The sequence below is a fragment of the Neoarius graeffei genome, chromosome 9 (genome assembly GCF_027579695.1).
Source record: "Neoarius graeffei isolate fNeoGra1 chromosome 9, fNeoGra1.pri, whole genome shotgun sequence".
Taxonomy (NCBI): domain Eukaryota; kingdom Metazoa; phylum Chordata; class Actinopteri; order Siluriformes; family Ariidae; genus Neoarius; species Neoarius graeffei.
Genome location: NC_083577.1, coordinates 60,787,183 through 60,807,793, shown reverse-complemented (window position 1 = coordinate 60,807,793; position 20,611 = coordinate 60,787,183). Strand labels below are relative to the sequence as shown.

General features: G+C 40.3%; 1 protein-coding gene across 1 annotated transcript in view; it reads left to right on the top strand.

The window, feature by feature from the left end:
* The first annotated feature begins 2,235 nt into the window (after positions 1–2,235).
* hat1 (histone acetyltransferase 1) overlaps positions 2,236–20,611 on the top strand; it is a 32,135-nt gene continuing 13,759 nt past the window's right edge. Inside the window, exons 1-6 of the mRNA XM_060928790.1 lie at positions 2,236–2,304; positions 7,507–7,578; positions 8,438–8,513; positions 14,285–14,405; positions 19,382–19,561; positions 20,268–20,389. Of these exons, the coding sequence (XP_060784773.1) occupies positions 2,292–2,304; positions 7,507–7,578; positions 8,438–8,513; positions 14,285–14,405; positions 19,382–19,561; positions 20,268–20,389 (584 nt within the window). The 5' untranslated portion in view covers positions 2,236–2,291. The remainder of the gene's footprint in view (positions 2,305–7,506; positions 7,579–8,437; positions 8,514–14,284; positions 14,406–19,381; positions 19,562–20,267; positions 20,390–20,611) is intronic.

The window sequence follows — 20,611 nt, the reverse complement described above, 5'->3', positions numbered from 1 at the left end:
CCTGCGATGATCTGGCGGCTTGTCCAGGGTGTACCCTGCCTCTCACCCATAGTCAGCTGGGATAGGCTCCAGCTTGCCTGCGACTCTGTAGGACAGGATAAGCAGCTACAGATAATGGATGGAACAGGCATTGGAGAAATGTTCACACTTTTTCAACTGAGAACAGCAGCAGCCTGGATTATATAGGAAACTGTATACAAAAGTGCAAAACTGTATGAAACTCATTCTCATTATCTCTAGCCGCTTTATCCTTCTACAGGGTCGCAGGCAAGCTGGAGCCTATCCCAGCTGACTACGGGCGAAAGGCGGGGTACACCCTGGACAAGTCGCCAGGTCATCACAGGGCTGACACATAGACACAGACAACCATTCACACTCACACCTACGGTCAATTTAGAGTCACCAGTTAACCTAACCTGCATGTCTTTGGACTGTGGGGGAAACCGGAGCACCCGGAGGAAACCCACGCGGACACGGGGAGAACATGCAAACTCCACACAGAAAGGCCCTCGCCAGCCACAGGGATCGAACCCAGGACCTTCTTGCTGTGAGGTGACAGCGCTAACCACTACACCACCGTGCCGCCCAAAAACAAAACATCTTTTTTACTAAAGGATACACTACAAGACCATACCTCACAGCACAGACGCTCAACCTCGACCCAAAAAAAACCTTGAGAAAAAACATTCATAAAATAAATGACAAATAGGTTCAAACGTAGCACCACAGAAAACACATAAATCTGAAAGGTCTGTTTTAAATCTTTGCAATAGTGTGTTTGTGGGGTAAATTAAATGTAATATTTTAAAAGAAACTTCCTTGACTTTGTTATTAAGTATGTAATCACTTAAGCAAACCCAAATCTTATCCCAATCAATGTCCACAAAAAGGCCATTCCAGTAACTTTTACACCTTGGAGTAACAGGTGTCTGTATTATCTGTCTTAGCCACTTATTATTACATTTCCTATCTCTAATGTTTACACCATTAAGAAATATATTATTGTAAAAGTGTGGAGTAGACTGTTCACAAGGAGCTTGAGATAATATTCTCATAAAACCATTAGGAAGTGCATCAAATACAATACTGTATTCTCTGGGTTGTACTGGGATAGCAAATTTATTTAGAAACTCTGTATATGTAAGGAACGGGCATTCTATGGTCTTCTATTTCTGGTCTGCTATGGATCACGTCATTACCGGAAGCAATAAAACCATTTTGATTGCTTTACAAGAGTTTCGCAATAATGACCGACTCGCTGAACATCTCATCTCATTATCTCTAGCCGCTTTATCCTGTTCTACAGGGTCGCAGGCAAGCTGGAGCCTATCCCAGCTGACTACGGGCGAAAGGCGGGGTACACCCTGGACAAGTCGCCAGGTCATCACAGGGCTGACACATACAACCATTCACACTCACGGTCAATTTAGAGTCACCAGTTAACCTAACCTGCATGTCTTTGGACTGTGGGGGAAACCGGAGCACCCGGAGGAAACCCACACGGACACGGGGAGAACATGCAAACTCCACACAGAAAGGCCCTCGCCGGCCACGGGGCTCGAACCCAGGACCTTGTTGCTGTGAGGCGACAGCACTAACCACTACACCACCGTGCCGCCCCTCGCTGAACATTCATTCATTATCTCTAGCCGCTTTATCCTTCTACAGGGTTGCAGGCAAGCTGGAGCCTATCCCAGCTGACTACGGGCGAAAGGCGGGGTACACCTTGGACAAGTCACCAGGTCATCACAGGGCTGACACATAGACACAGACAACCATTCACACTCACATTCACACCTACGGTCAATTTAGAGTCACCAGTTAACCTAACCTGCATGTCTTTGGACTGTGGGGGAAACCGGAGCACCCGGAGGAAACCCACGCGGACACGGGGAGAACATGCAAACTCCGCACAGAAAGGCCCTCGCCGGCCACGGGGCTCGAACCCAGGACCTTCTTGCTGTGAGGCGACATAACATAATCCCGTTTATTACACGGATACTTACTAAATAAATCAATAATCTGATGCAAAATAATGATTTAAAAATAATTGTATTACTTCCTGTAATAATGACCGGCTCGCTGTACATTATCCCTTTCTTAATGTAAAAAATACTTGTGTAATTTTCTTTCCACTTTACTTAAATTACTAATTGGGAACTGTACTGTTGTGTGACGTACCGGGAAAGAGCTTACGTCAAAATAGCAATATCCAATCACCGTTGAAGACACGAGCACGTGAGTAAACAGGAAGTGCTTTTGCATTTCGCGGGTTATGTGGTAAAGCGTGCATGGAAATGGCGGGTAAGGCTATATTTTTATAGTACATTATTTCTGTAGGAAAAAAATGATAAATTGTATACGGTAATTCGCGAACACGTTATCAATACTGCTGTAGCTAGTAATGCTCATTAGCGAGTTTACTGGCTAGCATGATAAACAGCCGTCAGTGAGCTAGCTAGTTAGCTACCTGACAGCTAGCTGCGGAACTGACTAATTTGGCTAACTGTAATTCAGTAATGGCCTGCTAATAGTAAATAGTGGTGAATTTACTTTTTTATTAATGATAATTAACGTGCAGAGCACAAGCCGGAAGATAACAGAACTGAGAGAGGGCTGAACACCGTGCTTTAAGACGTTCTGCTTAACTAGTTAGCCGGATAACTATTAAGTTAGCATTAAAACAGAGACATGTATAGCAAGCAAGAGTGGCTGCTTTTGTTTTGTTTTTTGACATTGTAAGTTTGTCATTTTTGACAAGTATAACAGTGCTTCCGTGTTGTCCTTCAGTTGGTGTCAGAGATACAGCTTTGCTAGTCAGTCATTAGCAGTCAGAGTAAACTGATGTTACTTTACGAGACACCACTGAGTTTATCTATCTATCTATCTATCTATCTATCTATCTATATATATATATATATATATATATATATATATACACTTTATTGTTACAGACTCAAAGGTCCAAATAATACATATAAAAATACACACTTACAATTACAAGACATTATATAAAAAAAAAAAACATTTAAGATAGGCCTACATAAAGTTGGCTTTTCCAATGTTTCCACATGTCAGAAATATATAAAATATCACTCTCCTTTATATTACACAAACTCATGATGATAATATTTCTAGATTCATATAACCTACACATAAATTTGTGCATAAGTTTCCTCATCAGAGCCTGAAATGTAGGAACATTAGCATTTACAAACAAAGCACTTGCACTTTCCCACCTAGGGGCCTTAAGCAATATTCTCAGTGCATCATTATAAGCCACCTTAATCTTATTTATCTTTGCTTTGCTATAATTATACCAAAGCTGAGCTGTATACAGTGATGTACAATAAGTTCTAAAAAGACATGTTTTGACTTCATATGTACACATATAGAACTTTCGTGCCAGCATATTCTATCTATCTATCTATCTATCTATCTATCTATCTATCTATCTATCTATCTATCTATCTATAATAAGAGTTTTATCCTGATAAGGGTTGTGGTTGATCCAGAGTCGAGGCTGGAAGACACTTCACAGGACACTTCCTCACGCCCTCCTAGGGACAAGTTATTTTGGCTGCTCCAGATTAGGGGTCACCACAGTGGATCCTTCGTCTCCATTGCTCCCTGTCTTCCGCATCCTTCTCTCACCACATCCATGTATCTCCTCTTTGGTCTTCCTTGTTTTCGTGTGCCTGGCAGCTCCATCCTCAACGTTCTCCTTCCGGCATGCTCTGCATCTCTTCTCAGGATGTGCCCGTACCATCTCAGTCTCATCTCTCTTAGCTTAAGGGTTGTTTTACAATCAGGGTACGCAAGCTAAAATCACATTTAACACTTACCATCTTCAATATCAAAAGGCTTGACTAAATACACTTGGTTGTTTTATTGTAGCCCTGTGATAGCTCTATTTACCATGCAAAAAAAATTTGGTGATAGCGTTATTTTTGGTGAATGTATGGCAATATAGGTCATATTTAGCAAAATTACTCGTGTCATTTAGAAAAAGTGCTTTTTTGACCACAGGTAGCTCCAAAAGGGATGCACTTAAATCATTCTTTATACCATAAAACACATATTTGGTTCCATATCATTGGAAACATGGTTAAGTTTTAATGTTGAATGCCAGTAAGTTTTCAGACTATTTTGATCAAATTAGTATGTAATTGTGTCAAAAAAAAAAAGTCCTCTCCGAGACAGCTAATTTTTCAATATAAAATAACATGTATCTAAAATGATTATTTTCATCTTAAAATGTGGTCAAGATATTGGGACATAAATATTAGAGACAACTAACACAAAGCTTACAGCCTTATATTTAAAAGCACTATGGAAGTAGTGGATTCTGAATTGTCAAAAAAAATGTCCTCTCCGAGAATCACTTCATTTGTTTCTCCCATCTTATAGCAGATTACACAAAACTACCATACACATATGTCAAAAAATTACCTGAAATCTGTTCTTTAACTTGTCCTTCACTTAAAAACTGGTACAAGAACCAGTTTGAATCAATTTGAATTTTGGACCCCGTGACACAAACTTTGTACCCTGATTGTAAAACAACCCTTAATTCCCAAGCTCTCCCCATGTGCTGTCCCTAGTGGGCGGCACGGTCGCCTCACAGCGAGAAGGTTCTGGGTTCGAACCCAGCAGCTGGCAAGGGCCTTTCTGTGTGGAGTTTGCATGTTCTTCCCATGTCTCCAGTTTCCCCCACAGTCCAAAGACATGCAGGTTAGGCTAATATGGGACGACCTTGGGCTGAGGTGCCCTTGAGCGAGGCATCTAACTCCCAACTGCTTCCCGGGCGCTGTTAGCATGGCTGCCCACTGCTCTGGGTATGTGTGTGCTCATGTGTGTGTTCACTGCTTCAGATGGAGAGAGGAAATTTCACAAGTGTGCGATGAATAAAGTTGTGCTTTCTCTTAGGGATCGACCGATATGTTTTTTTCAGGGCCGATACCGATTATTGTGGAATTGGGATGCCGATAACCGATATGTGGAACCGATAAATGTAAACATTATAATTCACATGTAATTAAACATAGCACACACTGACACAGACCTTCATATCCATGAAATGTATGTTTATTTGTAAAATTGAACATGAAATTTTGTGCAGGGAGATGCCAGCAGCATTTGTACAATAAAGTCAAACATTAGTTAGAATAAAATGAGAAATAAAATAATAATAAAATAAATATTCACAAATAAAAAAATAAATCACTCCCTACTATATTACAGCTCACCATTTTCAGTGGAAAGTAAATGAAAATACACTCTGGATTCTTTTACACTAAGAACTAAGTAAGACTTACCAACTTCAAGTAGTTTTTAAATAACAAATCAAGTGTAGGGAGCGGCCTGCAGCATTTTTTAAAAAGTAAAATCAAACATAAAGTAGGCTATCACTCCCTATTATGTAACAACTTAACAAGTAACCATCTACATTCTAATGCTTTTAATACCCAAGCCTAATATTCCCAATTTAGGAGGATTATATTGTAGTGAAGGAAGCACAGTTGCTCTGCATGTTGTCCACTGAGGCGGTTTCTGTTTTTTGTATAAATTGCCGCGGCTCTGCTCCTTTAAGAGTATATCGCTTTCCGAATCAGAAGCGCTAGCGAGGAGAATCACTTGCACAAGAATTATAAATACTAGTGGAGTACATTACAGCGCAATGTGAAGTAGCATAAGAACATTTAAGTCAAGAGTTTAATTGATGTATTTCGCTCATTAGCGTTTATCCAAGCAAGTGTGCATCCACGACACAATTCATTACTGAGCCCACAACAAGCGTCCTGACAAACTCCCTACAGTATTACATAGCCGACTAGCACCATATCACACCTGGCTTGTTTAAATGTTCAAATAGCGCTTTATGAAGTTACCTAACATATACAAGTGCAATGCGCTTTTTGAGCACGAGTCACGTCATGAAGTTTACTCATCACCATAACAAATAGCCAGTAGGCTTGCGCTAGCCTACAGAACACAAACACTACGTTTTATTTCGTCTTCCCTTGACCACCTCTCTGTATGGCTGTCATTCTACTGTTCGAGTAGAACTACTGACACATTCACAACGTTTCCAGACGGGGATTTAAAAATGACTGCAGCCTACGTTATGCTGGGGACTGCTTACTACGGACAACATTACATGTAGTTTCAGTGAGACTAGTTGGTTGTAGGCTAATTCAAGTGCTTCCTTCCGCAAGCTAAGTTTGCCTGGCTACACAGATGCAAATGGACAATTTTAACGAGTAGTAGATGAAGAATGTAAACATATAATGATGTTGTGCTTTTGCAACTTGTGTGTTTGTGACTTATTGTGGCAAAAGCAGCGCGTCCTTACCTTGAAGTGGGATCTGCTTCTGCCCAAGTGCCCATACGGCTGCCTTGAAACAGTTCACAGCATTTAGCTACGCATGTTGATTGGCTGTATCCCTTGTGCCGCTTCTGCCCGAGTGCCCGTACGGCCGCCTTGAAACAGTTCACAGCGTTTAGCTACACATGTCGATTGGCTATATCTCTTGTGCCAAACAAATCAGAGGTTGTGGTGGGCGGAACCGTGTTCTTGAACTCAGAGAGGCGAGTGCAGGAAAGGACGTGCAGTGACAGTCGCGTTAGGAACGAAATGGCTGCAAAAAGGCATGTTATCGGCATATCGGTGGAAATTATGGCCAATACCGATAACCCTAAAATGCAGAATATCGGCCCGATATATCGGCCAGGCCGATTATCGGTCGACCCCTACTTTCTCTGATGTGCTCGTTCCTTATCCTGTCCAACCTTGTCACTCCGATCACAAACCTTAACGTCCTCAACTCTGCTACCTCCAGCTTTGCCTCCTGTCTCTTCGTTAAGGGTACGGTCTCCAATCCATACATCACAGCTGGTCTCACTACTGTCTTATACATCTTACCTTTCACTTTTGCTGGGACTTTCCTATTACAAATGACTCCCGAAATCCTTCTCCAACTGCTCCACCCTGCCTGCACTCGCTTTCTCACCTCACTATCGCAGCCCCCATTTTCCTGCACAGTTGACCCCACTTGAATTCACCAACTTTCTTTACGTCTACTCCTTGCATCTTCACGATACTCTCATCCCCGTTCTCATTGATTCACATGTATTCTGTTTTGCTACTGCTCACCTTCATGCCTCTTTGTTCCAATGCATCCCTCCATCTCTCCAAGCCCAGCTCAACCTCCTTTCTACTTTCACCACATATCACAATGTCATCCACAAGCATCATGTTCCATGGTGACTCTTTCCTCACTTCGTCCGTCAAGCTATCCATCATTATGGCAAACAAGAAAGGACTCAGAGCAGATCCTTGATGAAGTCCCACCTTCACCTTGAACCATTCAGTCGTTCCAACTGCGCACCTCACTGCTGTAGGGACAAGTTAAAGAGACATATTTCCAGAGATTCAGCAAGCATGTTGTCACTTTGACTACTTGTTTTTAAATAAAACTTCTGAATTTTCTGCTTGTCTTTCAGATATGAATGCAATGGAGAAGAAACTGGCAGAATACAAATGCGACACCAATGAAGCAATTTGTTTAAAATTAGGTAAATCGTACATCTGCTGCACATATGTTTGCATATGCTCTGAATGTTTCAGAGGCCAGCACAGTTTGGTCACCTGCTCAAAAACATCTGATCCACCTCACCAGTTATATCAGACTTAAGCTATGTTTGGAATTTTTTTTTTTTAAACAGATACGGGCAAGTGAGATCATTATTATCCTGCGTGAATTGATATGTTGGTAAAGTTTCTATTATATTCTGTGGGATGAGAGATTTTGCCCTTTTTTCTTCAGTGTCAGGACACTCTAGGAAGTGCTCTTTTCTGTTGTCTCTCACTGAAACTAATACGAGAACTGGCTGAGTTTAAAACCCAAAACAGTGCGTAAAATATACATGACATGTCAGAGAAGTGAAACTTCTGAGGTGTTTTAGGTAAGTTATTGATTTCCTAGCTTGCATACATGTTATGAGCATGTTATAAGAGGCACTCTAAAACAAGTGCTTATAATAAAGGTCAAAACAGTTTGTATTAAAGTGAAGTGGAATTTGAACACATGGAATTTTTAGTCTGATAACCATCATGAAAACACTTCCATCTCGGGGACGCGTACAGAAATCGCTTATCTCTTGTTATAATTTCTACAAACGTTAACGTGACTACAGTTCTTAACAAACACATACTTGGAAATCATATCCTTTCAAAATAGTACTTGGTGCATCATAGCAGGGAAATCACCAGACTCTGCTGAGCTCTGGCCCTTTTAAACTGGAATTGACGTCCTGTTACTTAATGGTCCGCAACGTTATTGAGAGTGTTTGTTTCCTTTCCCAGGTTAAATGCATATGACCAAAGCAGCATAATGTTAGTAATAAGGCATGTTTCTCTTTTTATTTCCTTCAGTACGTTTCCCAGAGGATGTAGATGAAGAAAGTACAACATTCCATCCTGAGTACAGCCATCAGCTGTATGGTGATGAGTAAGTACCGGCAAGATTTGTAGATATTGAGATCAGTGTTTTGAAAATTTTAATTCAGTGTGTTTTTCATAAGCTAATAAACTTTCCACAAGCAGTGGGAGCATTCCTGAATATCAGTTGCTCTCTTTACCTCATTTGAAGCCCAGTATGTTTCTATGATGCGCTGTATAGCATCTTCAGTTAGATAAATCATTCATTTCACGAGTATTTTATATTATTATTATTTTTTTAATTACAGTGGTGCTTGAAAGTTTGTGAACCCTTTAGAATTTTCTATATTTCTGCATAAATATGACCTAAAATATCATCAGATTTTCACACAAGTCCTAAAAGTAGATAAAGAGAACTCAGTTAAACAAATGAGACAAAAATATTATACTTGGTCATTTATTTATTGAGGAAAATTATGCAATATTACATATCTGTGAGTGGCAAAAGTATGTGAACCTCTAGGATTAGCAGTTAATTTGAAGGTGAAATTAGAGTCAGGTGTTTTCAATCAATGGGATGACAATCAGGTGTGAGTGGGCACCCTGTTTTATTTAAAGAACAGGGATCTATCAAAGTCTGATCTTCACAACACACGTTTGTGGAAGTGTATCATGGCATGAATAAAGGAGATTTCTGAGGACCTCAGAAAAAGCATTACTGATGCTCATCAGGCTGGAAAAGGTTACAAAACCATCTCTAAAGAGTTTGGACTCCACCAATCCACAGTCAGACAGATTGTGTACAAATGGAGGAAATTCAAGACCATTGTTACCAGGGGTGTGCAAAAATATCGATACGGCGATATATCGCGATACTTTGTCTTCTGATTCAATATCGATACTCAAAATTTGAATATCAATATTTTTTCAAATAATAAATCATGTTTCAGACGGGTTGTAAATCCAGTACGACTTCCGCACCTCCGCTCCGCGAGGTGTTGCTGTGCCGCTCCCTCACTGCAAGGCACTCTTCGTCTTCTCTTTTTTCCCCGGCGGTTGCAGTGAGGGGAAAAAACAAGTAAGCATGGCTGTTAACGTAAACCTAGAGACGCCGCTGAACTTTAAGGCAGATGTTTGGAGGCACTTTGGATTCCAAAGGAAAGGAGAAAAAAACAGTGAGCCGGTGTTCTGTAAAGTTATCCTACCTCTTGGATTTGTCCTACCAAGCCTACTGCGCATGCGTGAAATCCAGGAGGGTAGGAAAATTCAACAGTAGTTTTGTCCTACCGATCAGCTGGGCTGATAGAAAATCGGTGAGTATTTCACGCATTTGCCGATTTTTATGTTTTGTGCATATTGGTCGAGTCTTTGGCCGAGTCAAATAATTTGTAATGCCTTGTTTTGAATAATAAACCGGTCTGTATGAGAACTTGCTAATTCATGTGTTCTGCGCATGCGCAGTAGGAGACTAAGATGCCCACTGCACTTTTCAATGTGTTTCAGACAGTGTGTTGTTCCTGCAAAATAAGCACAAGTTAAATGTTCTCAGGTATATGTTCTCAAGTTTACAAAGAACAAATTGATATTAGTGTTAGCACTGAAATGTATGTGCAGTCTGCAGTGCAAGTTTTAAGTTTTCATAAAACAATTTGATTCTGCTTGTTAAGCAGCACTGATGTGTCCATGCTTACAGAAAAGTTGATAATACTAGCAGAGAAATGGGAATTTTCTGTATGTTGTAGTGAAGCAACTCTTGGTTTTGCCAGCAGTGGAATAGAGACAAATATATGTCTGGCAAGAGTGTGTAGTTATGTATGTGAAATGTAATTTTACAGTGGTCAATAAATTCTGATTTTCTTCAGTGACACAGATATCGTGATGTGGTTGAAATTTCTTGCAATATATCGATTATCGCAGAATCGCTGTACCGTGATATTATCGTTATCGTGGGCAAAATATCGCCACAGTATCGTATTGTGAGGTATCTGGTGATACCCAGCCCTAATTGTTACCCTCCCCAGGAGTGGTCGACCAACAAAGATCACTCCAAGAGCAAGGCGTGTAATAATCAGCAAGGTCACAAAGGACCCCAGGGTAACTTCTAAGCAACTGAAGGCTTCTCTCACATTGGCTAATGTTAACGTTCAGGAGAACACTGAACAGCAATGGTGTGCATGACAGGGTTGCAAGGAGAAAGCCACTGCTCTCCAAAAAGAACATTGCTGCTCGTCTGCAGTTTGCTAAAGATCACGTGGACAAGCCAGAAGGCTATTGGAAAAATGTTTTGTGGATGGATGCGACCAAAATAGAACTTTTTGGTTTAAATGAGAAGCGTTATGTTTGGAGAAAGGAAAACACTGCATTCCAGCATAAGAACCTTATCCCATCTGTGAAACATGGCGGTGGTAGTATCATGGTTTGGGCCTGTTTTGCTGCATCTGGGCCAGGACGGCTTGCCATCATTGATGGAACAATGAATTCTGAATTATACCAGCAAATTCTAAAGGAAAATATCAGGGCATCTGTCCATGAACTGAATCTCAAGAGAAGGTGGGTCATGCAGTAAGATAATGACCCTAAGCACACATCATTCTAGCAAAGAATGGTTAAAGAAGAATAAAGTTTATGTTCTGGAATGGCCAAGTCAAAGTCCTGACCTTAATCCAATTGAAATGTTGTGGAAGGACCTGAAGCAAGAAGTTCATGTGAGGAAACCCACCAACATCCCAGAGTTGAAGCTGTTCTGTACGGAGGAATGGGCTAAAATTCCTCCAGGCTGGTGTGCAGGACTGATCAACAGTTACCGGAAACGTTTAGTTGCAGTTATTGCTGCACAAGGGGGTCACACCAGATACTAAAAGCAAAGGTTCACATACTTTTGCCGCTCACAGATATGTAATATTAGATCATTTTCCTCAATAAATAAATGACCAAGTATAATATTTTTGTCTCATTTGTTTAACTGGGTTCTCTTTATCTACTTTTAGGACTTGTGTGAAAATCTGATGATGTTTTAGGTCATATTTATGCAGAAATATAGAAAATTCTAAAGGGTTCACAAACTTTCAAGCACCACTGTATGCACAAAGGTTTGAGAGAAAATCACTGCAAATAATAACACCATGTACAAGCAGCCATTTAAAAAAATTAAAATGTATATTTTGGTATTGTGCAAACTACTCTGAATAGTTCTATTTATAAACATGTTTCAGCACAGATGATTAGCCCGGGGGAACAACGATGCTATAGACACCCTGTGATTTGTGGCTCATTTGTGAGCCAGCTCCTGTTAGGATTTGGTGTCACAGACTACATCTCTGCATACTGCCTGTAATGGCAGACTACTTTCTTTTGACATATATACACACACATACATAAAAACACACAATTGGAGTGTCATGGAAAAGTTTGATATTTTCCATCAGTTATTTAAGAAAGTGAAATTTTAATATACAGGTAGTCGTCGACTTACGACTGCATTTGGTTACGACTGGCTGGTTGTAAACCGATCTGGTCATAAGTCGGCCTATGTTAAATGAACGTAAGTATATTGTGATGTGTAATGATATTGTAATCATCTTAAAGTCTTATTTTATCAACATTTTCTTATTTCATTACCTTGGCTCATTATTTGGTTTAAGTCAAACACTGCATACTCGGGGTGAAAGTAACTTTTATTTCTTGCCGGTATATTATTTTGAGCCATAGTGCGCGCACGTGTAGCACGCGCCGAAAAATACACCTAATTATTTATTGTCTACTTATCAAGCATTCACTAGGACTTCTTATCACTCAGTAGTACTAGTATAGTACTACTACTTTTTTATCACACTATCACGCTTTCATCCACCTGTATCAGTTTTTGATTATAAATAAATTGCAAACACATCATTTCAACAACACAATTGTTTTAATTAAATTTTTTTTAGCTGAACAGTTGAAAACTAACTTTTCATTTTGGACATTGGACACAGAACAGTGTAACAGAACAGAAAAGTGAAAATTACTTTGATTACCAGCTGCACACGTTATAGCACAAGATCTGGTTAAGCCGTACGCGCGCTGTAGCTCGCTCGTTGTTTGTCCAGCGAAACACTGCACACATAATAGAAGAGGCTGGATGCAGTGTTGCCAGATTGGGCGGTTTTAAGTGCATTTTGGCGGGTTTTGAACATATTTTGGGATGGAAACCGTCAGCAGTATCTGGCAACACTGGCTGGATGCTGGGCGCTGCCGGGAGTTGGAGCGGAAACTGTCATACGCTCAGCTAGCTCAGCTGGGAAACACTTGCCAGTCATAACCAGACGGTCGTAAAGTTGATCGGTCGTAAGTCGATGACTACCTGTATTCTAGACTCATTACATGTAAACTAAAATGTATCAAGCATTTTTCTACTTTAATTTTGATAATTATGGCCTACAGTGCAAAAAAAAAAATCTCAAAACATTAGAATATTTCATTTCGAGTTTGAGCAGAACAGTATAAATACCATGCATCTCTCAGTCTAGTTCAGTACATGCAGCCACAATCATGGGGAAGACTGCTGACTTGACAGTTGTCCAGAGGATGATCATCAACACCCTCCACAAGGAGGGAAAGCCACAGAAAAGGTTGGCTGGAAAAGGTGCACAAGCAACAGGGATGACTGCAGCCTTGAGAGGATTGTCAAGAAAAGTCGATTCAAGAACTTGGGAGAGCTTCATGAGGAGTGAACTGAGGCTGGTGTCAGTACATCAAGAGCCACCACGCACAGACGCCTTCAGGAAAGAAGCTACAACTGTCGCAATCCTGATATCAAGCCCCTCCTGAACCGGACACAACATCAGAAGCATCTTACCTGGGCTAAAGAGAGAAAGAACTGGACTGTTGCTTGGTGGTCCAAAATCCTCTTTTCAGATGAAAATAAAATTTGCGTTTCATTTGGAAATCAAGGTCCTGGAGGAAGAGGGACAGAATCCAAGGTGTGTGAAGTTTACACAATCTGTGATGATTTGGGGTGCCACATCATCTGCTAGTGTTGGTCTACTGTGTTTTATCAAATCCAGAGGCAATGCAGCCATCTACCAGGAGATTTTAGAGCACTTCATGGTTCTGTCTGCTGACAAGCTTTATGGAGATGTTGATTTTCCTTTTCCAGCAGGACTTGGCACCTGACCACAGTGCCAAAACTACTACCAAATGGTTTGCTGACCATGATATTACTGTGCTTGATTGGCCAGCCAACTTGCCTGACCTGAGCCCCAGGGAGAATTTACGGGTTATTGTCAAGAGGAAGATGAGAAACACCCGACCCAAAAATACAGATGAGCTGAAGGCTGCTACCAAAGCAACCTGTGCTTCAGTAACACCTCCGCAGTGCCACAGGTTGATCGCCTCCATGCCATGCTGCATTGATGGAGTAATTCGTGGTAAAGGAGCCTCAACCAAGTATTGAGTGTATAAATGAACATACTTTTCAGGAGTTGGACATTTCTGTATTGTAAATCCTTATTTTTTGATTGATCTTAGGAAATATTCTAATAATTTGAGATACTGGATTTCTGATTTTCATGAACCTCAAGCCATAATCATCAAAAAAAAAAAAAGGCTTGAAATATTTCACTTTACGTGTAGTGAATATAGTGTATGAAAGTTTACCTTTTTGAATTAAATTATGAAAAAAATGAACTTTCACAATATTCTAATTGTTTGAGATGTACTAGTGTATATGTAAAGTGTGTGTTATGGTGATCTATTGATGTCTGGTTTTTCTGCATGCACAATTTATCATTGTTAATTGAGAAGCTGTGGCTTGTCTCCTATAGTGAATATTTTACAATTTGTTCTTGAATTTCACACTAGTGAAGTGGCATTTGGATATAAAGGCCTTCAGATTCAGCTTTACTACACTGCTGGCAACCTGAGCACACTGTTCAAAGTGAAATACACTTCCAAAGTCACTGAGAAGTTTGACTGCGTGCAGGTAGGCTAATATTTCTTGTGCAAATGTCTTGTGTAATGTATTGATATGAAAGGATAAGGTCCAGCTCAGAGTCAGGATCCTGGGTAAAATGTAAATCAAAACCGAATGCAGTATTTTGCAAATATTCGATCAATATTCAACTGAAATACAATACTAAGGTAAGATATTTAGTGTTCAAACTGATAAATGTTATTGTGTTTTCTAAATATACACATTCTGATGCCTGCAACATGTTCAAAAATTGATGGGGCAGGGCAACAATAGACTGGGAAAGTTGTAGAATGCTCAAAAAACACCTGTTTGGAACAGGTTAATTGGTTCACCACTTTATGAACACCTGTGTGGGTGAATAGTCCAACAGTTTAAGAAGGTTTCTCAACTTGCAGTTACAAGGAATTTAAGGATTTTCACCATCGACCATCCATAATTTTATCAAAAGATTCAGAGAATCTGGAGAAATCTCTGCATGTAAGGGGCAGGGCTGAAAACCAACATTGAATAACCTTGACCTTCGATCACTCAGGTGGCACTACATTAAAAACCAACATGATTGTATAAAGGACATTTAGTAAGGGAGCAGTTTGGAAAACTGTTGTCAGTAAACAGTTTGTTGTATCTACAAATGCAAATTAAGACTCTACCATGCAAAGCAAAACCCATATATCCACAACATCCAGGAATGCTGCTGACTTCTCTTGGCCTGAGCTTGTGTGAGATGGACTGGTGAAAAGTGTGCTGTGGCCTGGCGAGTCCATGTTTCCAATTGTTTTTGGAAATCATGGATGTAGTGGTTAGCGCTGTCGCCTCACAGCAAGAAGGTCCTGGGTTCGAGCCCCGTGGCCGGCGAGGGCCTTTCTGTGTGGAGTTTGCATGTTCTCCCCGTGTCTGCGTGGGTTTCCTCCGGGTGCTCCGGTTTCCCCCACAGTCCAAAGACATGCAGGTTAGGTTAACTGGTGACTCTAAATTGACCGTAGGTGTGAATGTGAGTGTGAATGGTTGTCTGTGTCTATGTGTCAGCCCTGTGATGACCTGGCGACTTGTCCAGGGTGTACCCCGCCTCTCGCCCGTAGTCAGCTGGGATAGGCTCCAGCTTGCCTGTGACCCTGTAGAACAGGATAAAGCGGCTAGAGATAATGAGATGGATGTCGTGTCCTCTAGGCTAAAGAGGAGAAGGTCCGTCCAGATTGTTAACAGTACAAAGCTCAAAAGCCACCATCTGTGGTGATATGGGGGTGTGTTCTTGCCCATGACATCGGTAACTTTCACATCTGTGAAGGCACCATTAATACTGAAATGTACATACAGGTTTTGGAGTAACATATGTAACGTCTTTTTCAGGTATGTCGCCGCTTATTTCAGCAAGACAATGCCAAGCCACATTCTGCATGTATTACAACAGTGTGGTTTCTGTAGTCTAAAAAAAAAATGTGGGTCCTAGACTGGCCTGCCTGCAGTCCTGATCTGTCTCCCATTGAAATTGTATGGTGCATTATAAAAACCCTGTTTCCAAAAAAGTTGGGATGCCATGGCTGCTCATTTTGAATTTAATTCCAGCAACATGTTTCAAAAAAGTTTGGACAAGGGCAACAAAAGACTAAAGTTGTCATGTGTACATTCCTCAATGTAAAATTGCAAAGAATTTGGGGATCACATCATCTATGGTACATAGAATCTGGAGAAATCTCTGTACGCAAGGTTCAAGCCTGAAAACTAATCTTGGATGCCATGATCTTTGGGCCCTCAGGTGGCACTGCATTAAAAGCGGACACGATTCTATAGTGGAAATCGCTACATTGGCTCAGGAACACAATTCGAGTTGCAGGCATATATAAATAATATCCACAAACACTGCCACCTTCTCTGAGCCTGAGCTCATTTACGATGGAGTGAGGTGAAGTGGAAAACAGTCCTGTGGTCTGAAGAATCAAAATGTGAAATTCTTTTTTGGAAATAATGTACACCCCGTCCTCTGGGATAAAGCGTGCACAGTTCAAAAGTCAGCATTTCTGATAGTATGAGGGTGCATTTGGTGCACATGGTATGGGTAGCTTGTACATCTGGGAAGGTACCATTAATGCTGAATGATATACACAGGTTTTAAAGCAACATGCTGCCATCCAGACAAAATCTTTTTCAGGCAAGGCCTTGCTTATTTCAGCAAGACATCAAACCACATTCTGTACATATTACAACTGCATGGCTCTATAGTAAGAGTCTGGATGCTAAACTGGCCTGCCTGCAGTCCAGACCTGTCTCCTACTGAAAACACTTGGTGCATTATGAAGCACAAAATATGACAAAGGAGACCCCTGAAATTCTAGATCAGGCAAGAATGGGACAACATCTCACCTTTAAAACTACTGCAGTTGTTCTCCTCAGTTCCTACACGTTTACAGAGTGTTTTGTTAAAAGTAGAGGTGATGCAACAGTGGTAAACATGCCCCTGTCCCAACTCTTATTGAAACGTGTTGCTGACGTCAAATTTAAAATGAGAATATTTCGTAAAACAAAAAAGTCTCAGCATTTGATATCTTTGTACTATTTTCAGTGAAATATAGGGTTTCCATGATTTTGCAAATTATTGCATTCTGTTTTTATTTACGCTTTACACAGCATCTCAACTTTTTGGAATTGGGGTTGTAAAGTGCAAACTACAACAATAGAGGCCCTAGCCTGTCGTGCAACTGAAGTCCTATATCAAACAAGAATGGAAAAGAATTTCACTTCCAGAACTTCAACAATTAGTGTCCTTAGTTCCCAAATGCTTACTGAGTGTTGTGAAAAGAAATGGTAAACATGCCCTTGTCCCAACTTTTTGAATGTATTGCAGACATCAAATTTCAGAATGAGTGTGGTTTTTTTATTGTTTGTTGTTTGGCAAGTTTATCAGTTTGAATGTTAATTATCTTGTCTTCGTATGGTATTCAATTGAATAGAGGATGAAAAGAATTTGCAAATCTTTTACATTCTGTTTTTATTTATATTTTAACATAGCGTCCCAGCTTTTTTTGGAATTGGGGTTGTACTTTAAGACTATCTGCAAAAGCATATTGGACAAGAGCCATTGCAAAAGCATTAGGCATAGCCAATACAACAATTTGAAAGAAGAAAGAACCCACTGGCGTACTTACAACCAGGCAACGAACAGGTCGGTCAAGGAAAACAGCGGCAGTTCATGACCGAAACATTGTCATCGTTGTGAAATAATTTATTCCAATACTGTTATTACATAATCATATAACCCTAGTTGTTTGTACCATTACCCAGATTGCACCTCAGCCGTTGTGTGTAGTGCAGCAGGTGGTGGGATTCAGAATGAGTGGTATCTACTATAGTTAGTGTCAGGGTGTGGCACATCACTGTGATTTTGTCCATCCTGTATAAGCAGCTATCAGCACTGCTTGGATTTTTAGATATCGTTGCAAAATTTCTCTCCGGTTGCACCTCTGCTAGTCTTTATTCTGTTGTCAGAAAATGGGTATCATAAGCATAACTAATAGTTAGATAAGGTATTTTATCAGGTCGCAACATATATAGTGTAGACCATGTTGTTGTAATTCTCTCTAGTAAATATGTACACAGTTCTTCAACAAGAGTAAATTGCTGCTCACATTGAGATACTTTATTCCCCTATTTTTAGGTACACAACAAGATGCTCTTTAATTAAAATGAAACCTTTTATGTAAGAATTAGATCCTACACTGGCATTTACATTTGTTGCGCTTTGAGCTGAAAAGATGTATTCCTGAATAGATTAAAAGCTCTGAAGAAGCACAGTTAGTTAATATAGTGACCTAACAATACACTCTTTATATAGAAGATTGTGCAATTTGTAAATGTTGTATAGAAGAGAGCAGGGACAATCTGACTTGTTTGTCCTTTGCCTTTTATGTGTATTCTCTTATTCGTCAGAAATGCAGTTGAGCAGTAACAATAGTGAAGTATTTCTCAGACGCAGGTGCATTGCTTCCTGGCTGATATTAGCTGATGTCTGAAAGAACAGGAATTAGTGCCGTGTTGCATTAGCCTTTTGTTGCGCATTTTGTCCTTGTCCTTCTTCATTTCCCTGTTTTGAATGTGGAGCAGCGAGAGGCCTGCTACAGAACTAATGCCTATCACGCGTCTAAATGGTGCCAAAGGCCCTGCTTAGCAACTTAATACAAAGTGTTCTCATGTCAATCCGCATGGAAATGGATACAATGCAAACATCGCAGCTGAAGCCACTGCACATTCTGCTGAGTAAAAAAATCCCAAAGAGGGCAAAGGGGGGTCTTTTGTCTGCCCGAGAGCCACTGAATGGCAGGGGCGAACTTGTTTGATTGAGTTCACTCGCCAGGCTTAGAGGAGAGGGGCCTATTATAGATGGCTTTTTTTTTTTCCTCCTCCTTTTTTGTTAAGGTTGAGATCAATTCATTAAATTTTATTGCCCTGTGAGATGCAGAGATGCATTATTGTGGGGGGACTTCATCAAATATTCATGGTTTAAGATAAGTAGTAAATGTATTCAATTAAGTGGTCTTTCAGAGAGGATTGGAGAGAGGGGGGCTGAAGGCCTACTCAGCTGACAGGACTAATTGCCTAATGGTTCTCGGTTTTGTTCGACAAAAAATATGTATTCTTTCTTTTTTTAGTTTCATGTGTGCTATGTCAATCAAGGCTGAAGTATAGCCTAATGACAGAACAATAGGGCTTTATTCTGTCGTGGCTCCAGTAGGGTTGCATCTAAGGCCAGAGAGCACAGGGAATAACATGTTGTGTCTCAGTGTGCTTTTAACTTGGTGGATGCAATTCCAAGAATACATATAAGCCCCTTTAACTATAATGCTTTGTCTATTTATTACACTTTATTAACATTGCTGCAAATGTTAGTCTTTTAGGCAATAAATTCAGTCTTTAACCCATCATATATTCACGTGATTAGAAATACGACTCACATGTCCTAATCCTTCTGATATATCTTTCTCGTGTGCTTTCAGCCTGATGATGTGGAAGGCAAGATCAGAGATATAATTCCTCCAGGCTTTAGCTGCAACACAGATGACTTTATCTCGCTCTTGGAAAAGGAGGCCAACTTCAAACCATTTGGCGACCTCTTGCACACTTATAAAGTTCACAATGTGGAAGAGGGAGTAGATCTCACTTACCTGATACACAAGGTACTGACTGTTACATTACTTAAAGCTTTGAGGATGGAGGCTGTCTCTACTAAGAGTTGTCTTTAAAACAGTTTAGTCCACTGGCAGTTACTTATTGCACATCTCTGTTATTGCCACGTAATTTCCCATTTAGACTTGGACAACCTTTATTGTCATTTTAGTATGCAACAAGTGTACATAGAACGGTTGCAATTTGGCTCAGCACAGAATTAAATATGAAAGTAAATTAAATTATGCAGCAGCAAAAATATTATAAAGTGCAATAGTATAAAGTGACCTGTGGAATTAAGAATTGTTCAAGTATAAATAGAAGTTCGGATTTGAAGTTCAGCAGTCTGGTGACCGGGGGGGGGGGGAAGCTGTTCCAGAACCTGGTGGTCCTGCACTGAATGCTGCGGAACATCTTTCCAGAGGCCAGGAGGGAGAACAGTCCATAGTGAGGGGTCACACCCTGTACACTATGTGTACAGATTCACCAGTACACATTGGTTCAGTTTTGTCATCAACGCACAGTTATAATCAGAAGTGTTATTTTCCTGTAAATACTATATATACGTCTAACTTCTAGTGCTCTTCTAGTACTGCCTTTTAAGAATAATCATTGGTATGTGCAGATGACAAACGCCAATCTTGATGTTGAGTCTCTCTTTGGTTAGACGCGTATAATGTCATATCAATCTCTTGTCTTTGTGTTGTTGCCTTATAGGCAGATATCTCATGTCCAGGATTCCGAGAATACCATGCACGCCTTCAGACATTTCTTATGTGGTTCATCGAGACAGCCAGCTTTATTGACGTAGACGATGATCGCTGGGACTTCTTCCTTGTGTGAGTTGTTAGCTGTTTTTGAGTCTTTGTATTTTCCTGCACTGACTGTATAAACCCAGGTACCTCAGGACTTGGGTCCTGTTCCTGTAGAGAATGTGTTCCTACATAGGTTGCTAAATAGTTTTTGATATCATAAGTGTTGTACATGTGATAAGACTGTATATGTAGAAAAGGGTGGGGTGCAGGGTTGTGTTTTTTTTTTTTTAAGAAAAAACTTTGTTC